The 19,882-nt window shown below is 51.3% G+C and overlaps 3 protein-coding genes across 7 annotated transcripts in view; 1 reads left to right on the forward strand and 2 right to left on the reverse strand.

Moving 5' to 3' along the window:
* Window positions 1–772: 772 nt before the first annotated feature.
* YIPF3 (Yip1 domain family member 3) lies at window positions 773–6,182 on the reverse strand. Its single transcript, XM_074896958.1, has 9 exons — window positions 5,896–6,182; window positions 5,616–5,822; window positions 5,430–5,536; window positions 4,763–4,808; window positions 4,274–4,366; window positions 3,798–3,929; window positions 3,154–3,267; window positions 2,563–2,686; window positions 773–1,263 (listed from the first exon to the last, which is right to left on the reverse strand). Exons 1-9 carry the CDS (start codon window positions 6,103–6,105, stop codon window positions 1,142–1,144), a joined length of 1,155 nt encoding a protein of 384 aa, XP_074753059.1. The 5' UTR covers window positions 6,106–6,182; the 3' UTR covers window positions 773–1,141.
* Window positions 6,183–6,235: 53 nt separating this feature from the next.
* POLR1C (RNA polymerase I and III subunit C) lies at window positions 6,236–9,596 on the forward strand. 2 transcript variants are annotated; one of them, XM_074896959.1, is made up of 9 exons: window positions 6,236–6,410; window positions 6,504–6,575; window positions 6,673–6,780; window positions 7,279–7,411; window positions 7,531–7,650; window positions 7,848–8,000; window positions 8,179–8,328; window positions 8,827–8,943; window positions 9,279–9,596. In XM_074896959.1, the coding sequence occupies exons 1-9, from the start codon at window positions 6,342–6,344 to the stop codon at window positions 9,395–9,397; spliced, it is 1,041 nt and encodes a 346-aa protein (XP_074753060.1). In that variant the 5' UTR covers window positions 6,236–6,341; the 3' UTR covers window positions 9,398–9,596. The 2 variants fall into 2 exon arrangements, with proteins under 2 accessions (XP_074753060.1, XP_074753061.1); XM_074896960.1 differs by lacking the exon at window positions 7,531–7,650.
* A 2,317-nt stretch (window positions 9,597–11,913) lies between these two features.
* Window positions 11,914–19,882, reverse strand: part of XPO5 (exportin 5) — a 30,793-nt gene continuing 22,824 nt past the window's right edge. For all 4 annotated transcript variants that reach the window (XM_074896966.1, XM_074896965.1, XM_074896964.1 and 1 more), the window contains 11 exons: window positions 19,356–19,452; window positions 18,709–18,845; window positions 17,991–18,088; window positions 17,444–17,490; window positions 17,143–17,237; window positions 16,213–16,278; window positions 15,655–15,737; window positions 14,806–14,913; window positions 14,488–14,625; window positions 14,164–14,328; window positions 11,914–13,609 (listed from right to left, as the gene is read on the reverse strand). In XM_074896966.1, the coding sequence (XP_074753067.1) occupies window positions 13,469–13,609; window positions 14,164–14,328; window positions 14,488–14,625; window positions 14,806–14,913; window positions 15,655–15,737; window positions 16,213–16,278; window positions 17,143–17,237; window positions 17,444–17,490; window positions 17,991–18,088; window positions 18,709–18,845; window positions 19,356–19,452 (1,175 nt within the window). In that variant the 3' untranslated portion in view covers window positions 11,914–13,468. The remainder of the gene's footprint in view (window positions 13,610–14,163; window positions 14,329–14,487; window positions 14,626–14,805; window positions 14,914–15,654; window positions 15,738–16,212; window positions 16,279–17,142; window positions 17,238–17,443; window positions 17,491–17,990; window positions 18,089–18,708; window positions 18,846–19,355; window positions 19,453–19,882) is intronic.

The following is a 19,882-nucleotide window of genomic DNA, read 5'->3' on the forward strand; positions in this document are numbered from 1 at the left end:
AGTGCAAGTAAGCCTAGGCTGGGTTGCCTCTGCTTCCTCATCCTTACTGGAGCCTTCCTGCATCAGTACCCTGGAGACAAATGTGCCAACTCTATTACCATTGCACACTCCCCCATTTCTCCCTTTGTTTAATGGAAACACTGGAGAAAAGTTTGCCAGAGAGTCTCAAGGCTTCAGGAGTTCTTTCAGAAATAAGGCATAGATGCAGCTTGAAAAGCCAGGCAGGACACAGGAGACCGTGCGTCTGGGGGCATAGGATGCTGCTCCTGCTCAGAGCAGCGAGGTGGAAGTCCCGTGGCTGGGAGACATGAGAGCAAACTGTGTGAGAGTGGGCTGAACCAGCCTCTTAACAGAAACGCCCACAGAAGACCATGCATAAACATGCTGCCCATGGAGTCAGAACTGCTGTCCCACAGAGCAACATTGGGCAGAAGAGTGATAAGAAAAGGTGCTGTGAAAGTGTGGGGACAGATACATTTCTGACATATACAGAAGGGACAGTGAGGTGAGACAGCAGCTTGGACCAAATCAAAAGAAGTATCAGCGTGGAACCTGACAAGGTAGAGCATGTAGTTAAACACTGTGCTGTTCCTGAAAGTGTCCAGAGAAACTAAAGTTGCTGTGTCTCTTGGCATACCTCAACATTTGAAGGAAGACAGCAGAAAACTGCAAAGAATCCTGCTTTGAGGCTAGGGCAGGACAGATAAAGGCAGAAGACCCAACCCAACAGCCCTCTCCCATTACACAAGTAGGCTCAAACATAAGACATCAGTCAGCACCAACATCAATTTAATTCTTCCCTCTTCAGGACAGGAACAGGGCAGATAACCCTGGAGTTACATCAGCAAGCGGAAAGAGGGGTAAGGGACAAACCATGCTGGGAAATCCCAGCTAAACATGCAGGCAGCAGAACTGCTCTACTCAAGACAGCCCAGACCTGGATGGGGGAAGAACCTAGTTCTTCTGAGTCACTCAGGTGCAGTCCACTCAGCTGCCCAAAACTGCAACCCAAAGGACAGGTCCAGGAAAACAACACCAAGTCTTCTTCTTGCTGTTCTGTCCTGTTCCTAAGAGGCAGTGGGTTATTATGGCCCTATGCAGCCCCAAAAGTACTGAAGGAAGCAAGTCCAAGTCTGTGAAACTACAGGGTCAATGCAATGGCTTTGGCTGTTGTGTTCAATACAGCATTGGAAACAACTGGAATGTCTCGGGCAACTCTCTGAAAAGGTGGCACGTTGGGTCCTTCCAATGTGTCCAGGATACCTGCAGGGAACAAAAAAAAAATAAGGGGAGAGTGGCAAGAGTCAGTTCAGATGCAGACAGCACATTTCTTCTTGCTTTTCTCTCTGGCCAGGTAGTGGTTGGTGGTGGCAGGGCCCAGGACATGCGAAGCACTTGCAGGCGATGGGAGAAGACATCTAGCCCCAAAGACTGAACAAGAGTAAACGTCTCCATCCAGAGACCACAGGGTACAGATTAGAGCGTGTCCTTGGGGCAGGGAAACTTTGTGCTCCCAAAAAAAGCACAGATCCTTTCACTTTCAGGGTGCCACATCCAGTCCCCTGCCATTTGACCCAAATGCAGAGACTGCTGCTCTGCCACGGCAGATCGATAAAATCCTCTCACCACCTCATCCCAGCACAGATCCTGCTCTTAGACCAATTGTTTGCTCTAATCCTGAGACACGCTTGCAGACTCACATTAGGAGCTGCAGCTGGGGGTGCAATGTGGATTTTTTTTATCACTGCAATGCAAGCATACAAGCATGCTTGGCAGGAAACAGGCATACCAATGCAAGTGTCCTCCAGTCTCCGTCAATTACTCTCTCAAGACTGACAATCAGTCCTGGAGTGCTTTGAAGAAAACTGCTTGGAGTATATTTTATACTGTTTCATCAGCAGAAAAGTTGCAGATCATGACTCAGAACCTTCACCGTAAGAATGAATCCAGGAAAGAACAGTATTTACATCTAAAAGGAGTTGTAATGCTATGCTATAACCCCAAATTCTGCAGATTAATGTGAAATATCATGAACAGATCTGGCTGTCTAAACTCATGAAGAGGCTTGCAGAATTGCATGGGGACCTGAACATGTATGGCCTGGTAAACAGCACTGACGGGAAGATGTGGCTTCTGCTATCTGTGTTGTACTACACAAGATAAAAAGGTGTTACACAAAGAAGGAAAAAGACTTATGACACATTTCCTGGTCAGAGAAAAGCAACCTGACTTTGGCAAGATTCAGGAAGGGACTGGACCTCTGCATGCAAAAACAGCCAGTGCTGTTACGCTTCATTTGGAGGGAGAGAGTAAGTGTCCTGCCTTACAACTTAGGTCTTAAGTACTACAACTCAGCACACAGAAACTACCCCACATCTACCTGCTGTCCTGCTCTGACAGTTTCCTCTAATAAAGCTAGTGCTGATCACTCCTGGGTTGGAAACTGGCACAGATGCCCTCAGGTCAGATCCAAACTTTCTATCCTTTCTCTCAGAGAGAGCAAAAAGCAGCTCCTCTTCCCCCAGATCTAACAGAGTATATCTTCGTATCTCCCTTGCTTACCTTCTACCACCTTGTGATAAGCAAAGTGCAGGTAGAGGAGGAAAAGCATGTGCAGAGCAGCAAGGGTCCCGCACAGGATGAGCCGCTGGGTATGCCCCACGGTACGTGACACCAACACAGCAACCTAGGAGAGAGGTGGAGATCAGACACAAGGTAGCCGCTACCTGGGTCTCTGGCATTGCAGTCAGGAGCACACAGGAGGATGGACCAAGTAGTGAGAGCCAGTGGAAACAGTGCTTGGAGCCCTTTTCGCAGTTTGTGCCAACAAATTCAGAGTAATCTGACTTTGTTTCATGTAAGTGAACCTTGCCCACTCTCACCAAGAGTGCAGGATGCTCAGGCATGATTCCATAGCAGCAAAGGCCGTAACAGAGTAAAGCTCCTGCAGCTGTTAGAATGGGGGAGCATATTAATCTAAGCATCACCTCCATACATCAGTGGCAAATGATCCAGAAGCATCAGGCTGTTCTTCACAGCAGCCTGACTGGCTGTGAAATGAACTTCCAGGCCCAAGGAACAGAAAACAAGCAACACTTCCCTCCCTTTTTTTTATCCCCAGAAGAGGAGGGCCCCAGGCTGCCCAGTCCTTACCATTCGTAGTGTGGAGAGTCCACCAACACCCAACCAGAAGATATAGAAGAGGGAGTGGAAGTGGATATTATAAGTGACAAAGAGAGTGATGCAGTGTCCGAAAAGACCGTAGCCCTGACAAAACAAAAATATCCATGTTACAAATGTCAGTCCCACACAAAGGGCTGTTGATCAAGAGAATGAGCAGCCTATTCCTGCAACACTTCACCAAGGCAAAGCTGCACAAATCACCATTCAGTGCCAAAGAGTCAACCAGCACGACCATTTTAACAGCAGCTCTTTCAGATCATCTGAAAGATTCACAGGGATGTCGGAGATTGCAACAACTTGGGAAACAAAGGAGAGAGCCTCTGATTCCAGAGAAATTGGCATCTCCTGGTTTTTGGCTGGGTTGGTTTTTTTACCACCAGGCTCTCAAATCAGGAAGTGCAGAGTAGGAGATCTGCACGAAGGAACTGCTTCTTTGTGTTATCGCTGCACCTGGGATGGGGCAGGTCAGAATAGCATCCTGGAATTCCAGGTTGTCCCAGTGCAGTTACCTGGTACCAACAATTTACAAGGACTTTTCCCGTTCTCTGGGAAGAACTTGTGATGGAACACTGTGCAGCCAACCCACATCTTGGGGCAGCTCCATCTGTACGTACCAACAGTGACAGCATCTGAACCATCGTGATTTGGGCATTGCACAGATATGCCAGGAAATAGATGAAAGAGGAGACGCCCAACCAGTAACCGAAGCAGGTGCCAATGGCTGTGCCCATCAGTGTGCCTTCCCTCTGTGGAGACAGTGTCAGGATGAGGAGGACTCAAAGAAGTGACCTGCCAGCACCCAATTTCCATCTCACATAGTCCCAGAGCCTTTCTAGGCATTATCAAATATCTGGCTTGTAGCGTTCAGGGTGCCACATGACCTACACCCCAGCTCTCCCAGCAGCAGAGCATCAAGACTTTCTTATGCGTCCTTCCTCCCATCCCCAAACCAACATGTTCTTCCTCAAACCAATCCGCTTTTCAGCAAGATACTATTCAGTCATGGAAGAGATTTTCTCTCTGTTTATAGGACCATTATAACAATCCAGAGCCCATTCAAACCACAACTTATCACTGAGACTTGACATACGATGATGGTGTCCGAGGTCTTCATCCCATGCAAAAGGATGGCCACCAGTGTGAAAACCAGCATGAGGGGTCCATACAGCTCACCTGCAATCTTCTACATGAGGAGACAGATCAAGGAAGGTCTGGTTTAGTGCTCCTGAATGCCAGGGTCCCCACCCCGAGCGAAGCGAAAAGCGCCTTGGATGAAGTTTATCACCTTGCTGCCTGAGAAGTAACAGCAAGGCCAGTGCTGACAGGAGCCAGGCAGAATATGTGATATGTGTGATGAGGAGTCTAGGATGTGTGAAGTCTAGAGATCTAGAACTGTTCCAGCACTAAAGATGGCACATTGAGGTTTGGAACCACCACAGGAAAGGGTTTACCAACATTTTCAGGGAGATAAGCACCTAACAAACTCATGTCCTTAATAATATGGACTACTTTAGTTTTACAAGGTGTCTGGGGGACATTCGCTTGGCCATGAAGTCTGATTAAGCACAAGAGAACTCACCTGTGGGAAATTAATCATCTTCACAGGAATCATGGACTCCAGCAGTCTGCATCACAGCAAAGCAGGGAATGACATCAGGAGCAGGAAGAACAACAGCATGTTTAACAAAGTGCTTCAAAAATAAAAGATCCCACACACCCATTAGCAGTGCTTTCTGCTGTGGTCACAGGCCTTGGGGAACAGAGATTCCTTCTAAAGGGTCACATAAGGTAACTAAAGGAGAAAAACCTCACTGTCAGGGGGTTAGCTTTGCTGGGGGTGGATTTAACGAAAACATTTAGGGATCCACTAGAGAGATCACTGACAGAACAACAGGAAGACACCCTTCTTCATACAGCTTCACAAAACTATCTTTTTGGACACAGCTCTGTTGCAAATCCAACAAAAGCCCCATAATGCAGCTGAATACTAAAAGACTGAAGATGCCCCAAAGTCCTGTTTTCTGCCCTGAGCAGCAGTGCTGGGTGACAGGGCTGCAAGCCCACCTGGGGGACCTCATTAAGGAGAGCGGGACAATGCAGAGTGTGTTTCCCCATATCTGAGCCTTCCGGCAAGGCTGGCAGCCCACCCCAGCTTGCTCGCTCAGGGAGGACTGCCAGCCTCCCGCTGGGGACGAGCTGCTGCCCACCCCCCCCGGTGGAGATGGCCCCGGCCCGGCCCTGCCCACCTGGCTCGCACTTGGATGGGCTCCACGTCGAAGTAAGGCCGGAGGATGTCGATGTTGGCGTAGAGGCTGAAGGCCCTAGAGGCTTGCCTCTTCCCCACCTGCCACATCTGCGGAAAGAAGGGAGCTGGCAGCGGCCGGCCGGGCGGGCAGGCGGGGCCCCCCGGGGCGGGGAGCGGCCGCGCTCACCTGGTCAGCCACCTGCCGGCCCAGCTGCCCCCGCAGCCCCTTCATGCCCAAGAACTCCCCGTCCTCCTCCTCGGCGGCCCCCGCCTCGCCCTCCGCCTCCTCCTCCTCTTCCTCCTTCATGCGCTGGTGCATCTCCCCCATGTCCTCGAAGCTGGAGCCCGACGTGTCATCCATGTTCTCCATGTCTATGACGGCCGAGCCGCCACCCTGCGCCGGGGCAGAAGACAGCGTCAGCGCCCGCCCGGATCGGCCCCGCCGCCCACTCCCGGCCCGGCCCCACCTGCATGTTGTCCTCGAAGCCACCCCAGTCGGCAGCGGTGCCGCTCCTGCTGCCGCCCGCCACCGCCGCCCCCGGCGCAGACATGGTGCCCGTCCCGGCCCGCGCCGCGCTGGCTGGGGCTGCGCTCGGCAGCGGCTGCGCACCCGGATGGGACGTTCCGGGAGGGGGGCGTCGCGCTCTCGCGAGGCCACGGGCGGGCGGCGCCGCCATTTTGTGTGTGGCGCGGGGCGGGGAAGGGCGCAGAGGAGCCGGGGAACGACGAGCCCGCGGGGAGGGTCGGGGGGGAATGGCGGAGCTGGCGGGAGCGATGCGGTGCTGCAGGCGCCCGGGGCCGGCGGGGGGGGCGCCGTGCTCCCCGCGAGCGGCGAGGCCACGCGTGGGCGGGCGGGGGCTCGTCACGTGCCGGGGAGCACCGCCCCCCCCGCCTCCCGCTGGCGGCGGCGGCCATGGCGGCCAAGCGGGGCACCGACGAGATGCGGGACCGCGTGGTGCTGGGCGAGTTCGGCGTCCGCAACGTGAGTGGGGGGGGGGCGGGGGGACCCCTCACGGCCCCGGCGCCCCTCACGGCCCCGGCGCCCCTCACGGCCCCGGCCGTTTGCCTCCCGCAGGTCCACACCACCGACTTCCCCGGCAACTACCCCGGCTACGAGGACGCCTGGGACCAGCGGCGCTTCGAGGAGGTGGGTGAGGGCCGCCGCCGGCGGGTGGGGGGGTGTGGCGGGGTGTCGGGTCCCGGCCGCGACGCCCGGCCTGACCCGCGGCGCGTGGCCCGTGCAGACGTTCCGCGTGGACGTAATCCGCGAGGAGGAGGGCACGCTGGAGTTCGACATGGTGGGCATCGACGCCGCTATCGCCAACGCCTTCCGCCGCATCCTGCTGGCCGAGGTACCGCTGCGGGCGGGACGGGATGGGACGCGGAACGAGGCCCCCCGGGGAGCGGCGGGGAGGGCCTGGGGGCGCCAGCCTAAGGGCGGGGGGCTTGAGTGATGGGGAACGGGGACGGCCCTGCCCCTGCCGACAGCTGCTGGGTTTGGAAGAGAAGCGCAAATTCGTTCTACACGTGTGCCAGGAGCCCAAAGAGTTAGGGCCTTCGCAGCATGAGCGATAGTGCTGATTGCTCTTCAGGGTGCCGTTGGCAGTGGCTGGAGATCAACCAGCCCTTCACTTCTTACTATCACTTCTTAAAAAAAACCACACCATCAGAATGAGGAAGGGGGTATATTGGGTGTAAGGGTGTATTGGGTAGTCTGGTTTGGCAGAAATGCCGCTGAAAGTAGTCCATAAGGCAGCTATTTATGGGAGAGAAGGGACACTAACTGGGTATTCTGTTGGTGTGTAGTTCAGCTGTCACCTTATGCTGACTTGATCTCTCGTCTCCTTGAGGTGCCAACGATGGCTGTAGAGAAAGTCTTTGTGTACAACAACACATCCATTGTGCAGGATGAGATTCTGGCTCATCGCTTGGGCCTCATCCCTATCCGAGCTGACCCTCGACTCTTCGAATATAGAAACCAAGGTGAGGGCCTTGGATCAAATACAAATACTGAAGGTTTCCCTCAAAGCAGGAAATCAGAATCATGTAAATTGAGCAGAAGTGTAATCCCACAGAGGCTCATGCTGTTCTCCCCTTCCCAGGAGATGAAGAAGGCACAGAAATTGATACTCTGCAGTTCCAGCTGAAAATAAAATGCAGCCGAAACCCTCAGGCAGCCAAGGAGTCATCTGATCCTGATGAACTATATTTCAATCACAAAGGTGAGATCTCTCCTAAAAATAGGTGCTGTTTTTTTTTCTTTTTTGGTCTTGGGAGACAGGATTTGGTCTGTTCTCTTAGCAGAGCGAGCCAATTCCCTCATTTTGTTAAACTTGCTTTTTTCCATGTCCAGGCCTGTACAGGTCAGTGACCTGGCTTGAGACAGCGGCTGGCTGATGCTTGTGGCTTCTCTTTGCAGTGTACAGTAAACATATGACATGGGTGCCCTTGGGGAATCAGACAGACCTCTTCCCAGATGCTGACTTCCGACCTGTTCACGATGACATCCTCATTGCACTGCTGCGACCTGGCCAGGAAATAGATGTGCTTATGCACTGTGTCAAGGGTGTAGGTGAGTTGTGGGTGCTGGGATAGCAGGAGGAAGAGGGTGAGCACTTGGACTAGGGCACAGCTTTGTGGAGGGAAAGGGTGGAGAACTGGCTTTTCCCCTGGAACTTTAGGCCCTGGCATCCTTGCACTCTCGTTCCCTGAGGCCTGCCTCCATCCTTGACTCTTGATTCTTCATGCAGGTAAAGATCATGCCAAGTTCTCTCCTGTGGCCACGGCTAGTTATCGACTGCTTCCTGACATTACCCTCCTGCAGCCTATTGAGGATGAGGCAGCTGAGATGTTGCAGAAGTGCTTTTCCCCAGGAGTCATCGAGATCCAGAATATCAAGGGTACTTTTTTCCTTTTCTAAGTGCCTTGTCCCTTACAAGCCTGAGCAGACACTGATTAGACTAGAGCCAAACCTTGTTGTGATGTCGCTTTGCTGATCAGCGACTGTTTATGCTATTCTGAGCCTGGTTTTACGGATGAGTGGCTGTCACGTGCAGATGTGTTGGGTGATGAGCTGGGATCTCCCTGAAACGCTAAGGCGTTGGGTGCTGAACAGCTTCCAGTGCTGTTCAGTTGTCTGTAAGAGTGGGTAGCAAGCTTGCTCTTTCCAGCAGCTGAGCATGGAGAAGACTTCGTGTGTTGTGCCCAGAGGTGCACACAAGCTTTGTGTTTGGGTTGGAACTGTTCAAGAAAATGTTTTGTCAGGTTGGAGTTTCGTGCTGGGGATGTGCTAACTCTTTATATTGGTGGCTTCACTGCCTGTGCTCATGGAGGAGTGCATGTTTGAGGGGTAAGCACCTGCTGCAGGTGCCCATCTTGTTTCATCTTTTCCCCTTTAGGAAAAAAGGTGGCAAAAGTAGCCAATGCACGGTTGGACACATTCAGCAGAGAAGTTTTCCGTCATGAGGGTCTGAAAAACCTTGTGCGCCTGGCAAGAGTACGAAACCATTATATCTGTAAGTGCCCCGTTTTTCACAGAACACAGAGCCTTGCTGTGGTTTGTGCAAACAAGCAGAGACTGGCCAGCCGGTATAGCTGTGTCTCCGCCTCCCTCTTCCCCTCCCACATCATCAGCATTCATACATTCTTACTCCGATGGGTAACTACTGAGGTTGTGCTTTGGGATTGAATGTGTTTGTGCTTCCTGCTGGCAAATGTAACCTCTTCTCCCCTGGCTGTGGAGATCTGGCTTGTCAGAAGTGCGGTGTAAGGGAAGACAAGGGACAGAGATGCTGGAGCCAGGTGTAGGCTGGAGCTGCTAGTGGCTGTGCTGACTTGTGTCTCTGTGCAGTTTCAGTGGAGTCAACGGGTATCTTGCCTCCAGATGTGCTGGTGAGCGAAGCCATCAAGATCCTGATGGGGAAGTGTCAGCGCTTCCTGAATGAGCTGGACTCTGTGCCTATGGACTGACCAGGCTGAGCCTGGGAAGCATATCCCTGCGCTGCTCTTTGGGGCTTCCTGCATCAGCCTGCAGGGGTGATTCCTCTTCCATAGGCAAGAGGGTTGAAATGGGCTTGTTAAGAGTCCTAGGACCATCTCTTTGAATTTGTTGTCTGTTGGTAACGAGCCTCAGTGAGGAGATGCACTAAAATAAAGGGTTTTCTTTACAGCTGTCTCCTTCTGTGCTGTACACAATTATGAGGTCGTAATACACAGAGAAGAAAGTGGCAGCAGGTCTGAAGATGAATAATAGCAATACAGTAGATTGTATGCAGTGTACAAAGAGGACTGATAATGGCAGTGTAGTAAAGCACTTTGCAGCAGATCAGTGAGATTTAATAAGTCAGTATCAGTACAGGACTGTTTTGCAGGTGTCTCAAACCAGCTCTAGGGTAGCTAATGTAGTGGATAAAGGGCTGTACTGTCAGAGGACTGGGACACCTCCTTTATGAGGACAGGCTGAGAGAGTTGGGGTTCAGCCCAGAGAAGAAAAGGCTCCGGGGAGACCTTATAGTGGCCTTCCAGTACTTAGAGGGGGCTACAGGAAAGGTGGAGAGGTACTCTGCATCAGGGAGTGTAGTGATAGGATGAGGGGTAATGGTTTTAAACTGAAAGAAGGTAGATTTAGATTAGATATAAGGAAGAAGTTCTTTACCGAATTGGTTGCCCAGAGGTTGTGCCTGCCCCCTCCCTGGAAGTGTTCAAGGCCAGGTTGGACCCATGGCAGGGGGGGTTGGAACTAGATGAGCTTTGACAGTCCCTTCCAGCCCAAATGATTCTAGGTTTCTCTGGTACAGTACTGGGCTTCTCTGTACAAAGGTAAGAGTTTAAAAACATGCTGTGTAAGGACTGTCTGTCCCTTCTTAAATATCTCTAGGTAAAGCATTTCTTTCTAGGTGTTAGATTTGACTGCTCTGTTCTCTAAGTGGCTGAATGTACTCTGGGCTGACCTTGAAGCAGAACTGGATGGTGGAGGGCAAGTGACAGTCTAAGGCCTGTCTCCACCCTGGGAGAACTTGCAAGTTAGTCTCAGTGGTGAGCACTACCTTTAGGCAGCACTGGGTAGGTCTTGGCTTGTGAAGTCTCTCTTGACAAACTAGAACTTCAGAGAATGGCTGGGAGTACTGGTGTGCTCCCATTGCTTAAGTCAGTCCTTGCTACAATGCTAGAATTTAGTGTAGCAAAGTGTACTTTTTTTCTACCTGTTTCACAGGGATATTGTTACTTACACTCTAAACATCCTTACTGGTATTAGGGCAGATGTGCTGTAGGGCAGAGGTACACTTGGCATCCTGGCTACAATCCCAGCCTGCCACATGTCACCACACCGTGTTGCAGACCCATGCCCTGCTTCCAGGTATTTTTCAGGACAGCTGGTGACTGGTTGCTGGGGAAGAGGCTGCTTCCCTGGCAGGGCTGTTCTGGGAGCTGTCAGTGCCTGCTGACATTTGCACCTCACTTGCTTTCAGCAGGCTTGTGGAGACCTTGGCTGCTGACCCATCCCACAGGGTCTCATTGATCCCCTTACCCTTAGAAGGGAGCTTTGGGAACCCAAGAGCTAGGCTTAAATCCTGTAGTCTGTACCTCCTCGTTTAAACTCCTACCAGCCTTAACCAAGATACCTCCCCAGGGCTTTATGCTTGCTTAAAGCTTCAGACAGCTCAGCTGTTTAGTACCTGTCTCACATGTGAGCCTGTACAGGGTATAGCCCCAGTGCCAGCATAAGCATAGGGAAGTTCCATCTGCACTGGCACTAGTTCCTAATCAACACCATCTATGTGTTGATCCCATTTGAAAAACTGATTTCTAGCTGGCTCCTTTCAGTTTAAACAAGCCAAAGCAGCTTCCATGCTGAGCTGGATTACAGCTGGGGCTTTGGAAAAACGTTTTGCAACAAAAACACTGATGCTGCTTAGCCCCACCTCTTTGAGGGCTTCTGCTTTTGTGCTGCGAGACCTTTCACACACCCTTCATCAGGCAAGGGGACAGACCAAAGGCAACAGCTGCATCACCTCCCTCTTGCTGAAAAGGGCAGCTGAGAGATATAATACCCTAACTGTGGTACTACACACGAGCCAGGGTCAGGCTTAGAGGCTACTCTAGTAGCATATGCACCTCTCTGTGCTATTGCTTCATGTATTTCCCATAGTGCTTATAGGAACAGCCATGCCAAAGGGTTTCTCTGGCAACACCTACACTTCAAGCTGTGAACTGGGACCTCGTGGCTGTTGTGGAATTAATAGTAACCAGCTGTGAATGACATATAAATACTTCTGCATTTTCTCCTTGCCTTAAAATTTGATTATGTAGTCTGGAATGGTTCATCCCCTCCCTGATAATGTATGTTGACTACCAGCAAAGGTGCTCCCTTTTTTTGGTAGCTGGAATGAGGAGTGCTGAGCAGTCCTTAGGAAGGCAGTCTGAGCAGAGGCCTCAGATCATATGGAAACAGAGAAAAGAATAAAAATGAAACATGACACCATGTGTATGAAACTGGAATAACTTTACTGACATTCAGAGGTGTAGCACAAACAGTTCAGAGACAGCTTCAGATTTAAACATTCCTACAAAAAAGGTTCTAAAAACTGGTTTAAAAAAAACCCCTTGTGTCTAGCATGAAGTCACAGAATGTTAAAAATATCACAACACAATAAATACACCCAGCCTCTGCTAGAGCCAGGAGCCATGTTAGCTCAGAGGTTAAAAAAGTTTGAGGTCAGGAGGAAAGTGGAGGCTGCTGGTGGAACAGCAGGGGCAGGATGGTGAGTGGATTCCCAAGGCCTGCTCTTCCTTTCTGTGCTCCCACTCCTCCCCAGCTTTTCTGTCCAGTCTGACCAAGCAGGGACACCACCTCCTTCACCCGCCACCGTTTATTACTTTTTCTGTCTGGATGGCAAAACTGCTGCCAGCTAGCTCCAGACAGACCCTCCCAGCTCCTGTGCCAACACTAGGATAGATCAAGCGAGCCATCTGTCACGTAAGAAGAACTAGCTTTACAGACTGGAGTGGCTTGATACGAGTCCCACCTTACCTAAAACCCAGTTTCTGACCTGGCTCCCTACTGTGAACTGCAGTTTAAGCCCTGCCCCTCCTGGCACACCATGCAATTCTCTGAGAAGTACCAAACTGGGTAAAAACACAGGCTTACTGTCACTCCACAGCAACAGGGTGAGGAGATCCCTTTTGGTTTGCAGGTGCCTCAGAAATTGGTCCAGATTTTGTGTGCCCTGCACTGGCCATGTTCTAGTCTACAGGGCATGGTAAGAAGAAAAAATAATTTAAAAAAAAAAATGTCCTGCTCCCCCTGAGACGTTCAAGAAAGGCTGGCACAAGGTAAACGCCTTCCATTTGGCTCTGGGTAGAACAAGCTGTATGATCATATATGTATACATATATATGTATATATATGTATGACAGTGTCTGTCTCTAGAGAGCAGCTGCACCTTAGAAAGGCTGATCTCGAGGGAGATCCTAGAGCACTGCTAGGCTTCCTGGCACGCAGCCCTCAGCCCAAGGCTCAGCATCCTGGAGGGAAATGCATTCATCAGAATTCCAGTCGGCCGGAGACGGGTGCTGATCGGCACGACGGGAGTGTCCGATGGGTTCCCTGCCAAGCCTGGCTGCTAGCACCCAGAGGAAGATCAGGGTAGCCCCTGTTCACGTGGCGCACTACTCTGCCTTTTGCATTAATCCTAAACCCCAAGGGATGAAGAGGTGGAGCAAGAGTGACCCAAGGCTGCAGGGTGACCAGGCTTTACCTAATAGAGTCTATGGGCTCAGCTCCCACCTTACAGAGAAGCAGAGGTCTAAAGATGCTTGTCCGGCAGAGGGGAGGGGAAGGAATTGGGGAAAGCTTAACAGACTGGTTCAAATGCCACCGCAGGCCCCATCCCAGTGTAGGGAGGAGAATGGGACAGGACCTGTAAGGGGCTTTATTCAGGCGAATGCTTGTGGAGGCAATGACAAGAAGAATCTAATGTGCTTACTATGAGGAGAGACAAAGTATAAGGTAGGGGAAGAGATGGTTGCAGCATCCCAGGCTCAGGGCTCAAAGAGTGCAGTGAGGCCCTCTCCATCCTCATTTTCTAGCACATCCGTCTCCAGTGATGGCTTCACCTTTTTGAAGAGAGATGGGAGGTTCCGGATATGAACCTCCTTGCGGAACTGCTCCCCAAGGGGCTTCTGCAGAAGACAGACAGGCAGGCGTCAGTCATTACCGCCTTCACACCCCAACTCAGCTCCGGGGCAGCCCGTTTGCAGACCAGAGGCAGACCCCAGATTCTGAGCAATCTGTAGGCTGAAGCCCCTGCTTGCATTTGGGAGAATCTCAGGCCTGGTCCTTCTCAAGTGCCAAGGCACTGAGGTAACCCCCAGTGCACCAGCTCCCCAGCTTCTCACTCAGTGCCACCAGGCTCCAACACCACCATCCTCACAAAAGCCCAGCACCCACCTCACAGCTTTGTTCAAACATTTTAACACCCTGTTCCCCCAAGCACCCTTGTGCAAGGTACCCCCTGCCTCTTTGTGAGAAGTCACTGCTGGGGGGCTGCTCAGTCTGTGCTGCCATCCCCACTCTACCTCCAAGTTGAAAAGAGACAGAACAAACACTGAAAATATGCTCCTGGCTGGGAAGGGGGAGCAGCTAGGGAGACACAGGCAGGCTGGCTGCCCCGTTGCTTCTGCAGGGTATGGGTGTGAAATGAAACAGGTTAATATTCCTCCAGGGTAGCACCTACCCCAATGCAACCTGTGATGAGGCGCTTGAAATGATCCTTCCGGCGCTTGTCTGCCACCTTCTGCAGCGTTGGGTTGAGCAGCTTTGAATCAAACTGCTCCAAAGAGTCCCTCTGGATGCCTGGGACCTGCTCCATCACTGCCTTCAACTCAGCGTAGCGAGGGCGCTGCAGGGAAAAGTATGGTTACCACAGCTCTGATAGAGGAGCAGCCCTGCCCTCCTCGGGGGCCATTAGCTCCTCTGCCCATACCCAAGCGGGCATGGCATTGATTTTTCACCGCTCCCCAGCCAACCTCGCATCTGGATAAAGAGCGGAATTTCTCACCAAGGCCTCGTAGATCTGGAAAGCTAGGTGGACAAGAGCAGCCATGCAGCCATCGTGCTGCCCATGTGTCTGTAAGCCCTTCAGCACACTTGTGAAAAACCAGGACACGGCATCGGGCAGGAGGTTTCCCGGAAGCACCTGGGGAAGAGGCACTGTCAGCAGAGAAGCAGGATAAGGATACATGACTGCCCTTCTGCAGCAGCTTGGTCTTCCTGAGGGAGAAGGTGCCCAGGGGTGAAGCAGCCACACTTCTTGCTACGTTCAGAGCTTCCACTCCCAGCCCTGCCAGAACTAATTCCTTCTTCCTCATCGAGGTACCTGTTTGAGCAGCGGCCAGCAAAGCTGTGTTGTGGTTCTTTGGCAGGACAAGGTGTCCTTCCAGGAGAGGGATGTGTAGGCAGTGATCAGCAGCGCAGTGCAGACATCCTGAAAAGGAGTCAGAGAGGGAAACCAGTCAGAGGAACTATTTCCCACCTCCAGGGTTCAAACCTGAAAGGAGCCAGGAAGCAATCCAGGGATTCTGCAAGAGCTCCTTGGGGCTATCTTCTGAGAATCCTGTGTGCTGCTGCTGCTCCGCCTGAAGGGGCTCAAAGTCACCCAGTATGCATCATCACAGCTGTGAGGATCCAATGTCAGGGAAACCTGCTCCCTTCATGTCCCTTGGAAAGGCCCTGGCGTACAGACTCCCATCAGCTGCTACTCTCAAGTCACTGAAACAGCTTCTGCAAGAGCTTGAGGCGTCCACAGGAGAGGAGTAGTACAGCGGTATCAGGATGAAGGTACTCTGTACATGGGTTAGTACTGTGGCTCCTGTGCCAGCTCTGGCAGGTTTTACAGGAAAAAAGAGCTGCTGGGTTAAGTTTTTCCTCATAAAGGCTGAAGCCCAGATGGAGGCAGAGCCAGGGAGTGCCTTGGAGGCTGAATGCCCAGAGCCTTGCCCCCAAAAGGGCTGAAACTCTGTAGCTGCATGTTATACCAGATCACAACCCCCATTTGCTTTGTGGCTTCTGCAACCATTAACAAAGCCCTCAAACACAAATGTTCCCAAGATTCTCACACTGGGGAATGCTCCAGCAGCCTCCATCTCTGTAGCAGCATCTGGCCACACCACAGACAAGTGTGACAAAAAGTACAAAGGATGGTGGAAGTTGGAGCATGCGCTCTTACCTCTTGCTTCATCAGACACTTGCCGAGCTCAGTGAGCTCTGCACTGGCAGGGGGAGTCACCTCCGTGGCCATGGCCTCATCATCTGCAGAGCAGAGCAAAGGCAGCACTGTGAACATGGCCTCCCGAGGGCTAAGCTGGGAGCCAGGAGACAGCACACAGAATCGGTGTGCTGGCACAGCTTTGCCTGAACACCTCTCCCAAGCAGAAAGCACCCACCCACCCACCCTCTGTGGGGCAGGAAGGGCACCCAACTCGCTACCTCCAGCTCTGGGGAAGACCGTACACATCCCCCTCTTCTCGGTATGGTGAGAACCAGCTGCTCCAACATGCTACCTGTGAGCCCTACAGCACATTTGTTCTTAGGCTAGACAGGGCTTTTCTGTGGTCCCCACACACAATGGGCAGGACAGAGCTGAAGGCTTCTTACCAAACCTATACCCCTCCTCACGCAGAATTTCCAGCCACAGGCCAGCCTCTTCCTCAAGAAATGCATGAAGAAATGGAAAAATGTTTGTATACACAAAGGGCAGGAAAGACAAAAGTAGGCATTTACTCACCGTCTCCATCTACAGCAGCAGCAGTAGTGTTATGCTCAACACCTTTCTTAGAAACACAGCAAACAGCTGCAAAAACAGTTGCAGGTCAGAGGAGCAGAAAAGGGAAGGTGTTACTTCAGAGCATGCAGATACTATCCCACAGACTCTGATGGGTTCACAGCAGCTTTAAGCTCCCCCAGCTCTTGCACAGTATCTAAAGAATCTGAAGGCTCAGTGTAAAGCCAAATACTGCACTACCTGGAAGGCTGAAACACCCCACCCACAGCATCCTCCCAGTGGAACCTGCTTCACCACGGCTGCTTTAAACTACTGAGAACCAGGAATGTGCAAAAACGTCTGAAGCCTATAACCTGAAGAACACCATCTTAAGGCAACAAGAGCAATCAAGAAAGGAGATAGAAGGTTGAGGATCTGTAATCTCTATGCTGAGTCAATTTTCCCAGTCACTCTGCTCAGAGCCACGCTGACAAAAACACGTTGGAGAAAGGGAACACAAAGAAGGGAGATTGCACCGGGCAGGGGACTCTTCCCTCGTGTCTGGCTAGAGACATGGCAACTGCCAGCAACAACACTGCTCTACACTCAGGTTGTTCACAAATCAGTGTCCTGTATTGGGCTCCAGGGTGCCAAAAGGGAGCACACCCAAAGGAAGACTGGACTACAGGGACAGCGCAAAAACATGGAGCCCTAAATGTTAATAAAACAAAAGGAAGAAACTCAAGAAACTCTCTTCTGAAGGTTTTTAATTGACCTCATACTAGGCTTTAGCTAGGACTCTGGCAGGGTTAACTGTCTCACACCTGGCTTTTAAGGATTATGTTAAATACTACTGGCCATTACAGTTGTTTTACTGCACATTAGAAATTCCTGTTGTCCTCTCCAGGGCAAACTTCCCAAATATCACAGGGGACCTAGCTTCATTTCACTTACTGATGAGATCCATGACTTCTCGGGTCAGCAGCCTGACCAGCTGTTCCTCAAGCATCTCCTGAGACTCAGGGTTGTCATCTGCAGCATCATCCTCACTGAGGAGAACAGGTTTTAATGTGAAGGGAGCCAATGTCTTCAAGTCTCCCCTCTGCCCAACCACGGGGAATGGGTCACCGTCAGGGTAAACAATGTTTTCCAGCATTCTGCTGGCAGGGCTGTTCCCTGGGCAAAGGACCACAAAAAAGACCAAAGCTCCATCCCACTCCCCACTCCCCTGTCACATGAAGGGGCAGCAGCTTACCAGAGCATGCTTCGCTGGTTGATCACCTGCCATTTCTGAGACAACCTCTGTTCAAGACAAAAGGGAAGATTCAATACCTTCCTAAGGAGCCACACTGGACACAATGCGAAGAGGCCCAAGTGGTAGCTGCTAATGGAAACACAAGAGCTGTAAACACAGCTCTCATGCCAAGCCCCATTTTAAACGGGTCAAGAACTGCTACCGACTGTGCTGAAGATGCTGCGGTTGTACTGGCTGTGGGACACTGAGTGAGCTGTCAAGAAAATCAAAGGACACAGGCAAAAAATACCCCACAAAAATTCTCACGGCTGAAGGTTGAGGAGCTAATATCCACAGGTTTGAATTCACAGCAAGGGCTGCTGTGCGACAGCCAGGGTTCAATGTGTCTCAGAAGCCCCCTCTAAACAGCATCAAAATCATTAAGTGTTAAGGCTCTGCCCTGGTCTCTGCTGGCTTTGGAGGGACAGATGTTCTCACACATTGCTGCCACCTGCTACAGGGAGTCTGGGCTGCCAGGGAACAGGCATCAAGCAAGTGGTTTTCTTACCATGTGCAGATAGGTAAAGAGTGGTCCCAGCATGGGGCAGACAAGGGTTTCGTAGTGTTCTGAAGGGCAGGAGAGTACCAAGGGCTTCACAAACACACCTGCACAGCCCAGTTAAGGAAAAGATCCAGCACATATGGCCAGCTGCTGGGGGGACTGCAGCACACTGCCCAAACCAGCCCATTCCACTGGGAGCCCAAGCAACAGACACCTCGAAGCCCATCTTCTCATAGCCCTGAATTAACAAGGGGCATCTCTATACAGCAAGAGCATCAGGTATTCAGCCCCCTCCCCTGACAGTTCAGTTGATAAAGCTGAGGGTGCTTAGCACCCATTTCCTAGCTGTGAGACTGAACGTCCAGCCCTGTAAAGTGGGTTGAGAACCCCAGACAGTCTCCCACACAAGCACAAAGTCTAGTCAGACACCCTGCTGCCAAGCTTCTACAGTATCCAAGCGCGCCCCGCCCCAGAAGATATTACCCACCTCTCATGGTGCTTCCAGCACCACACAAATCCTTTGCATTTACTCTCTTACACCAGCACTGCTGTATCTGCTCGTGCCCTCCTAAGCTCACACCACAGCCACACCAGGTGTATCCCTGTTTGTTTACCTCCTCAAACACCTTTTTTTTTGGCTTGACCCTACTGAAAACAATGCAGGTTTTCAATTTATGTGTTCAAAGCCTCCCTAGCTGGCCCTGAGACAATGATGTAAGGATACGGAGCATTGGACGCAGTCTGTAATCAGGAATGTTGTTGAGGTTGATGAAAGCTGTGCTGAGGAGCTGGGTGGCAAGACCCTCAACAGTGTAGAAATCCTGTTGCATGGAGGGGCCTGCATTGCCTAGGATGTGGAAACTTCAACAAAAACCAAGTTAGTTGCAACTATGCTAGATAACAGATACCATGCCTCTGGCCTGCAAAGGCTACAAGTACTATCATCCTGATATTATATAGCTGCCATGTTCTTAAATACTATAGAGGAACTTTAGCACAGTATCTTTTTTGTGGGATACCTAGAGAGGGACAATGAATTAAACATTTAAGCAATAAAATGCACTTTCAAGTGCTGACAGCGGCAAAGAGACAAACTAGGTCAGGATATCAGGTAAGTGCTCTAATCCGACCACCTGTCAAAGAAGTAAAAGCAGATTCACATTTTGAAGTACTTTTTCCAGCAACTGTGTTCAACGTGGACGTGGTAGGTTACAACCACCGAGTATAGTTCACCACTGCTGCTCCTACTTGGATATTACAGGATACAGCCGACATGAAAAGTCTAACTCAAGAAGGAATCAGCACCCAGCAATAGCCTACTGCTCCAGCCGTGCCATGTTGGGTTGTGTGGGGCATATCTGGTGCTCTTACCAGTTGTCGTAGAGGGTACAAAAGAAGCCCTGCATCCTCTCTAAGACTGTTTTGTAAACAGGAGAGTCATAAAGCTCCAGCAGAGGCTGAGGGAGACCTGTGGGCAAGAGTAAGCTTTAGCTACATAAATAAGAGAGCACAGTGCACCTTCAGAACATGCTGGGCTGGTCCCAGCCACCTTGACAGCAGCAGGGGAAGCACATGGCAAGATCAACATGCAGCCAAGTGGGAAGAGGTGCAGGCACCCTGGGGCAGAATTTCCTCCCCTCAGAGTTCAGCCAAGTTCAGGTTGTCTGTACCTGGAGCAGAGGTGTTCCCACTAAGATTGTTATAGCCCCCTTATTTCTCCAAAAAAAACCCTTACTGGAGCTATCAGAACCCAGTCAGAAGCAAAAGGTGACAGTTGTGCGGCTCCTCTAATAGCCCATCTCTTCTAGTTTCTGAAGGGATCGTCTCTGTTGGGACACAAGCTACTGCTGAATTCTGATATTAAAAAGTTTAGACCAGAGATCAAGGCCCTGCTGCTT

Source organism: Athene noctua, chromosome 1, assembly GCF_965140245.1.
Source record: "Athene noctua chromosome 1, bAthNoc1.hap1.1, whole genome shotgun sequence".
Lineage (NCBI taxonomy): Eukaryota > Metazoa > Chordata > Aves > Strigiformes > Strigidae > Athene > Athene noctua.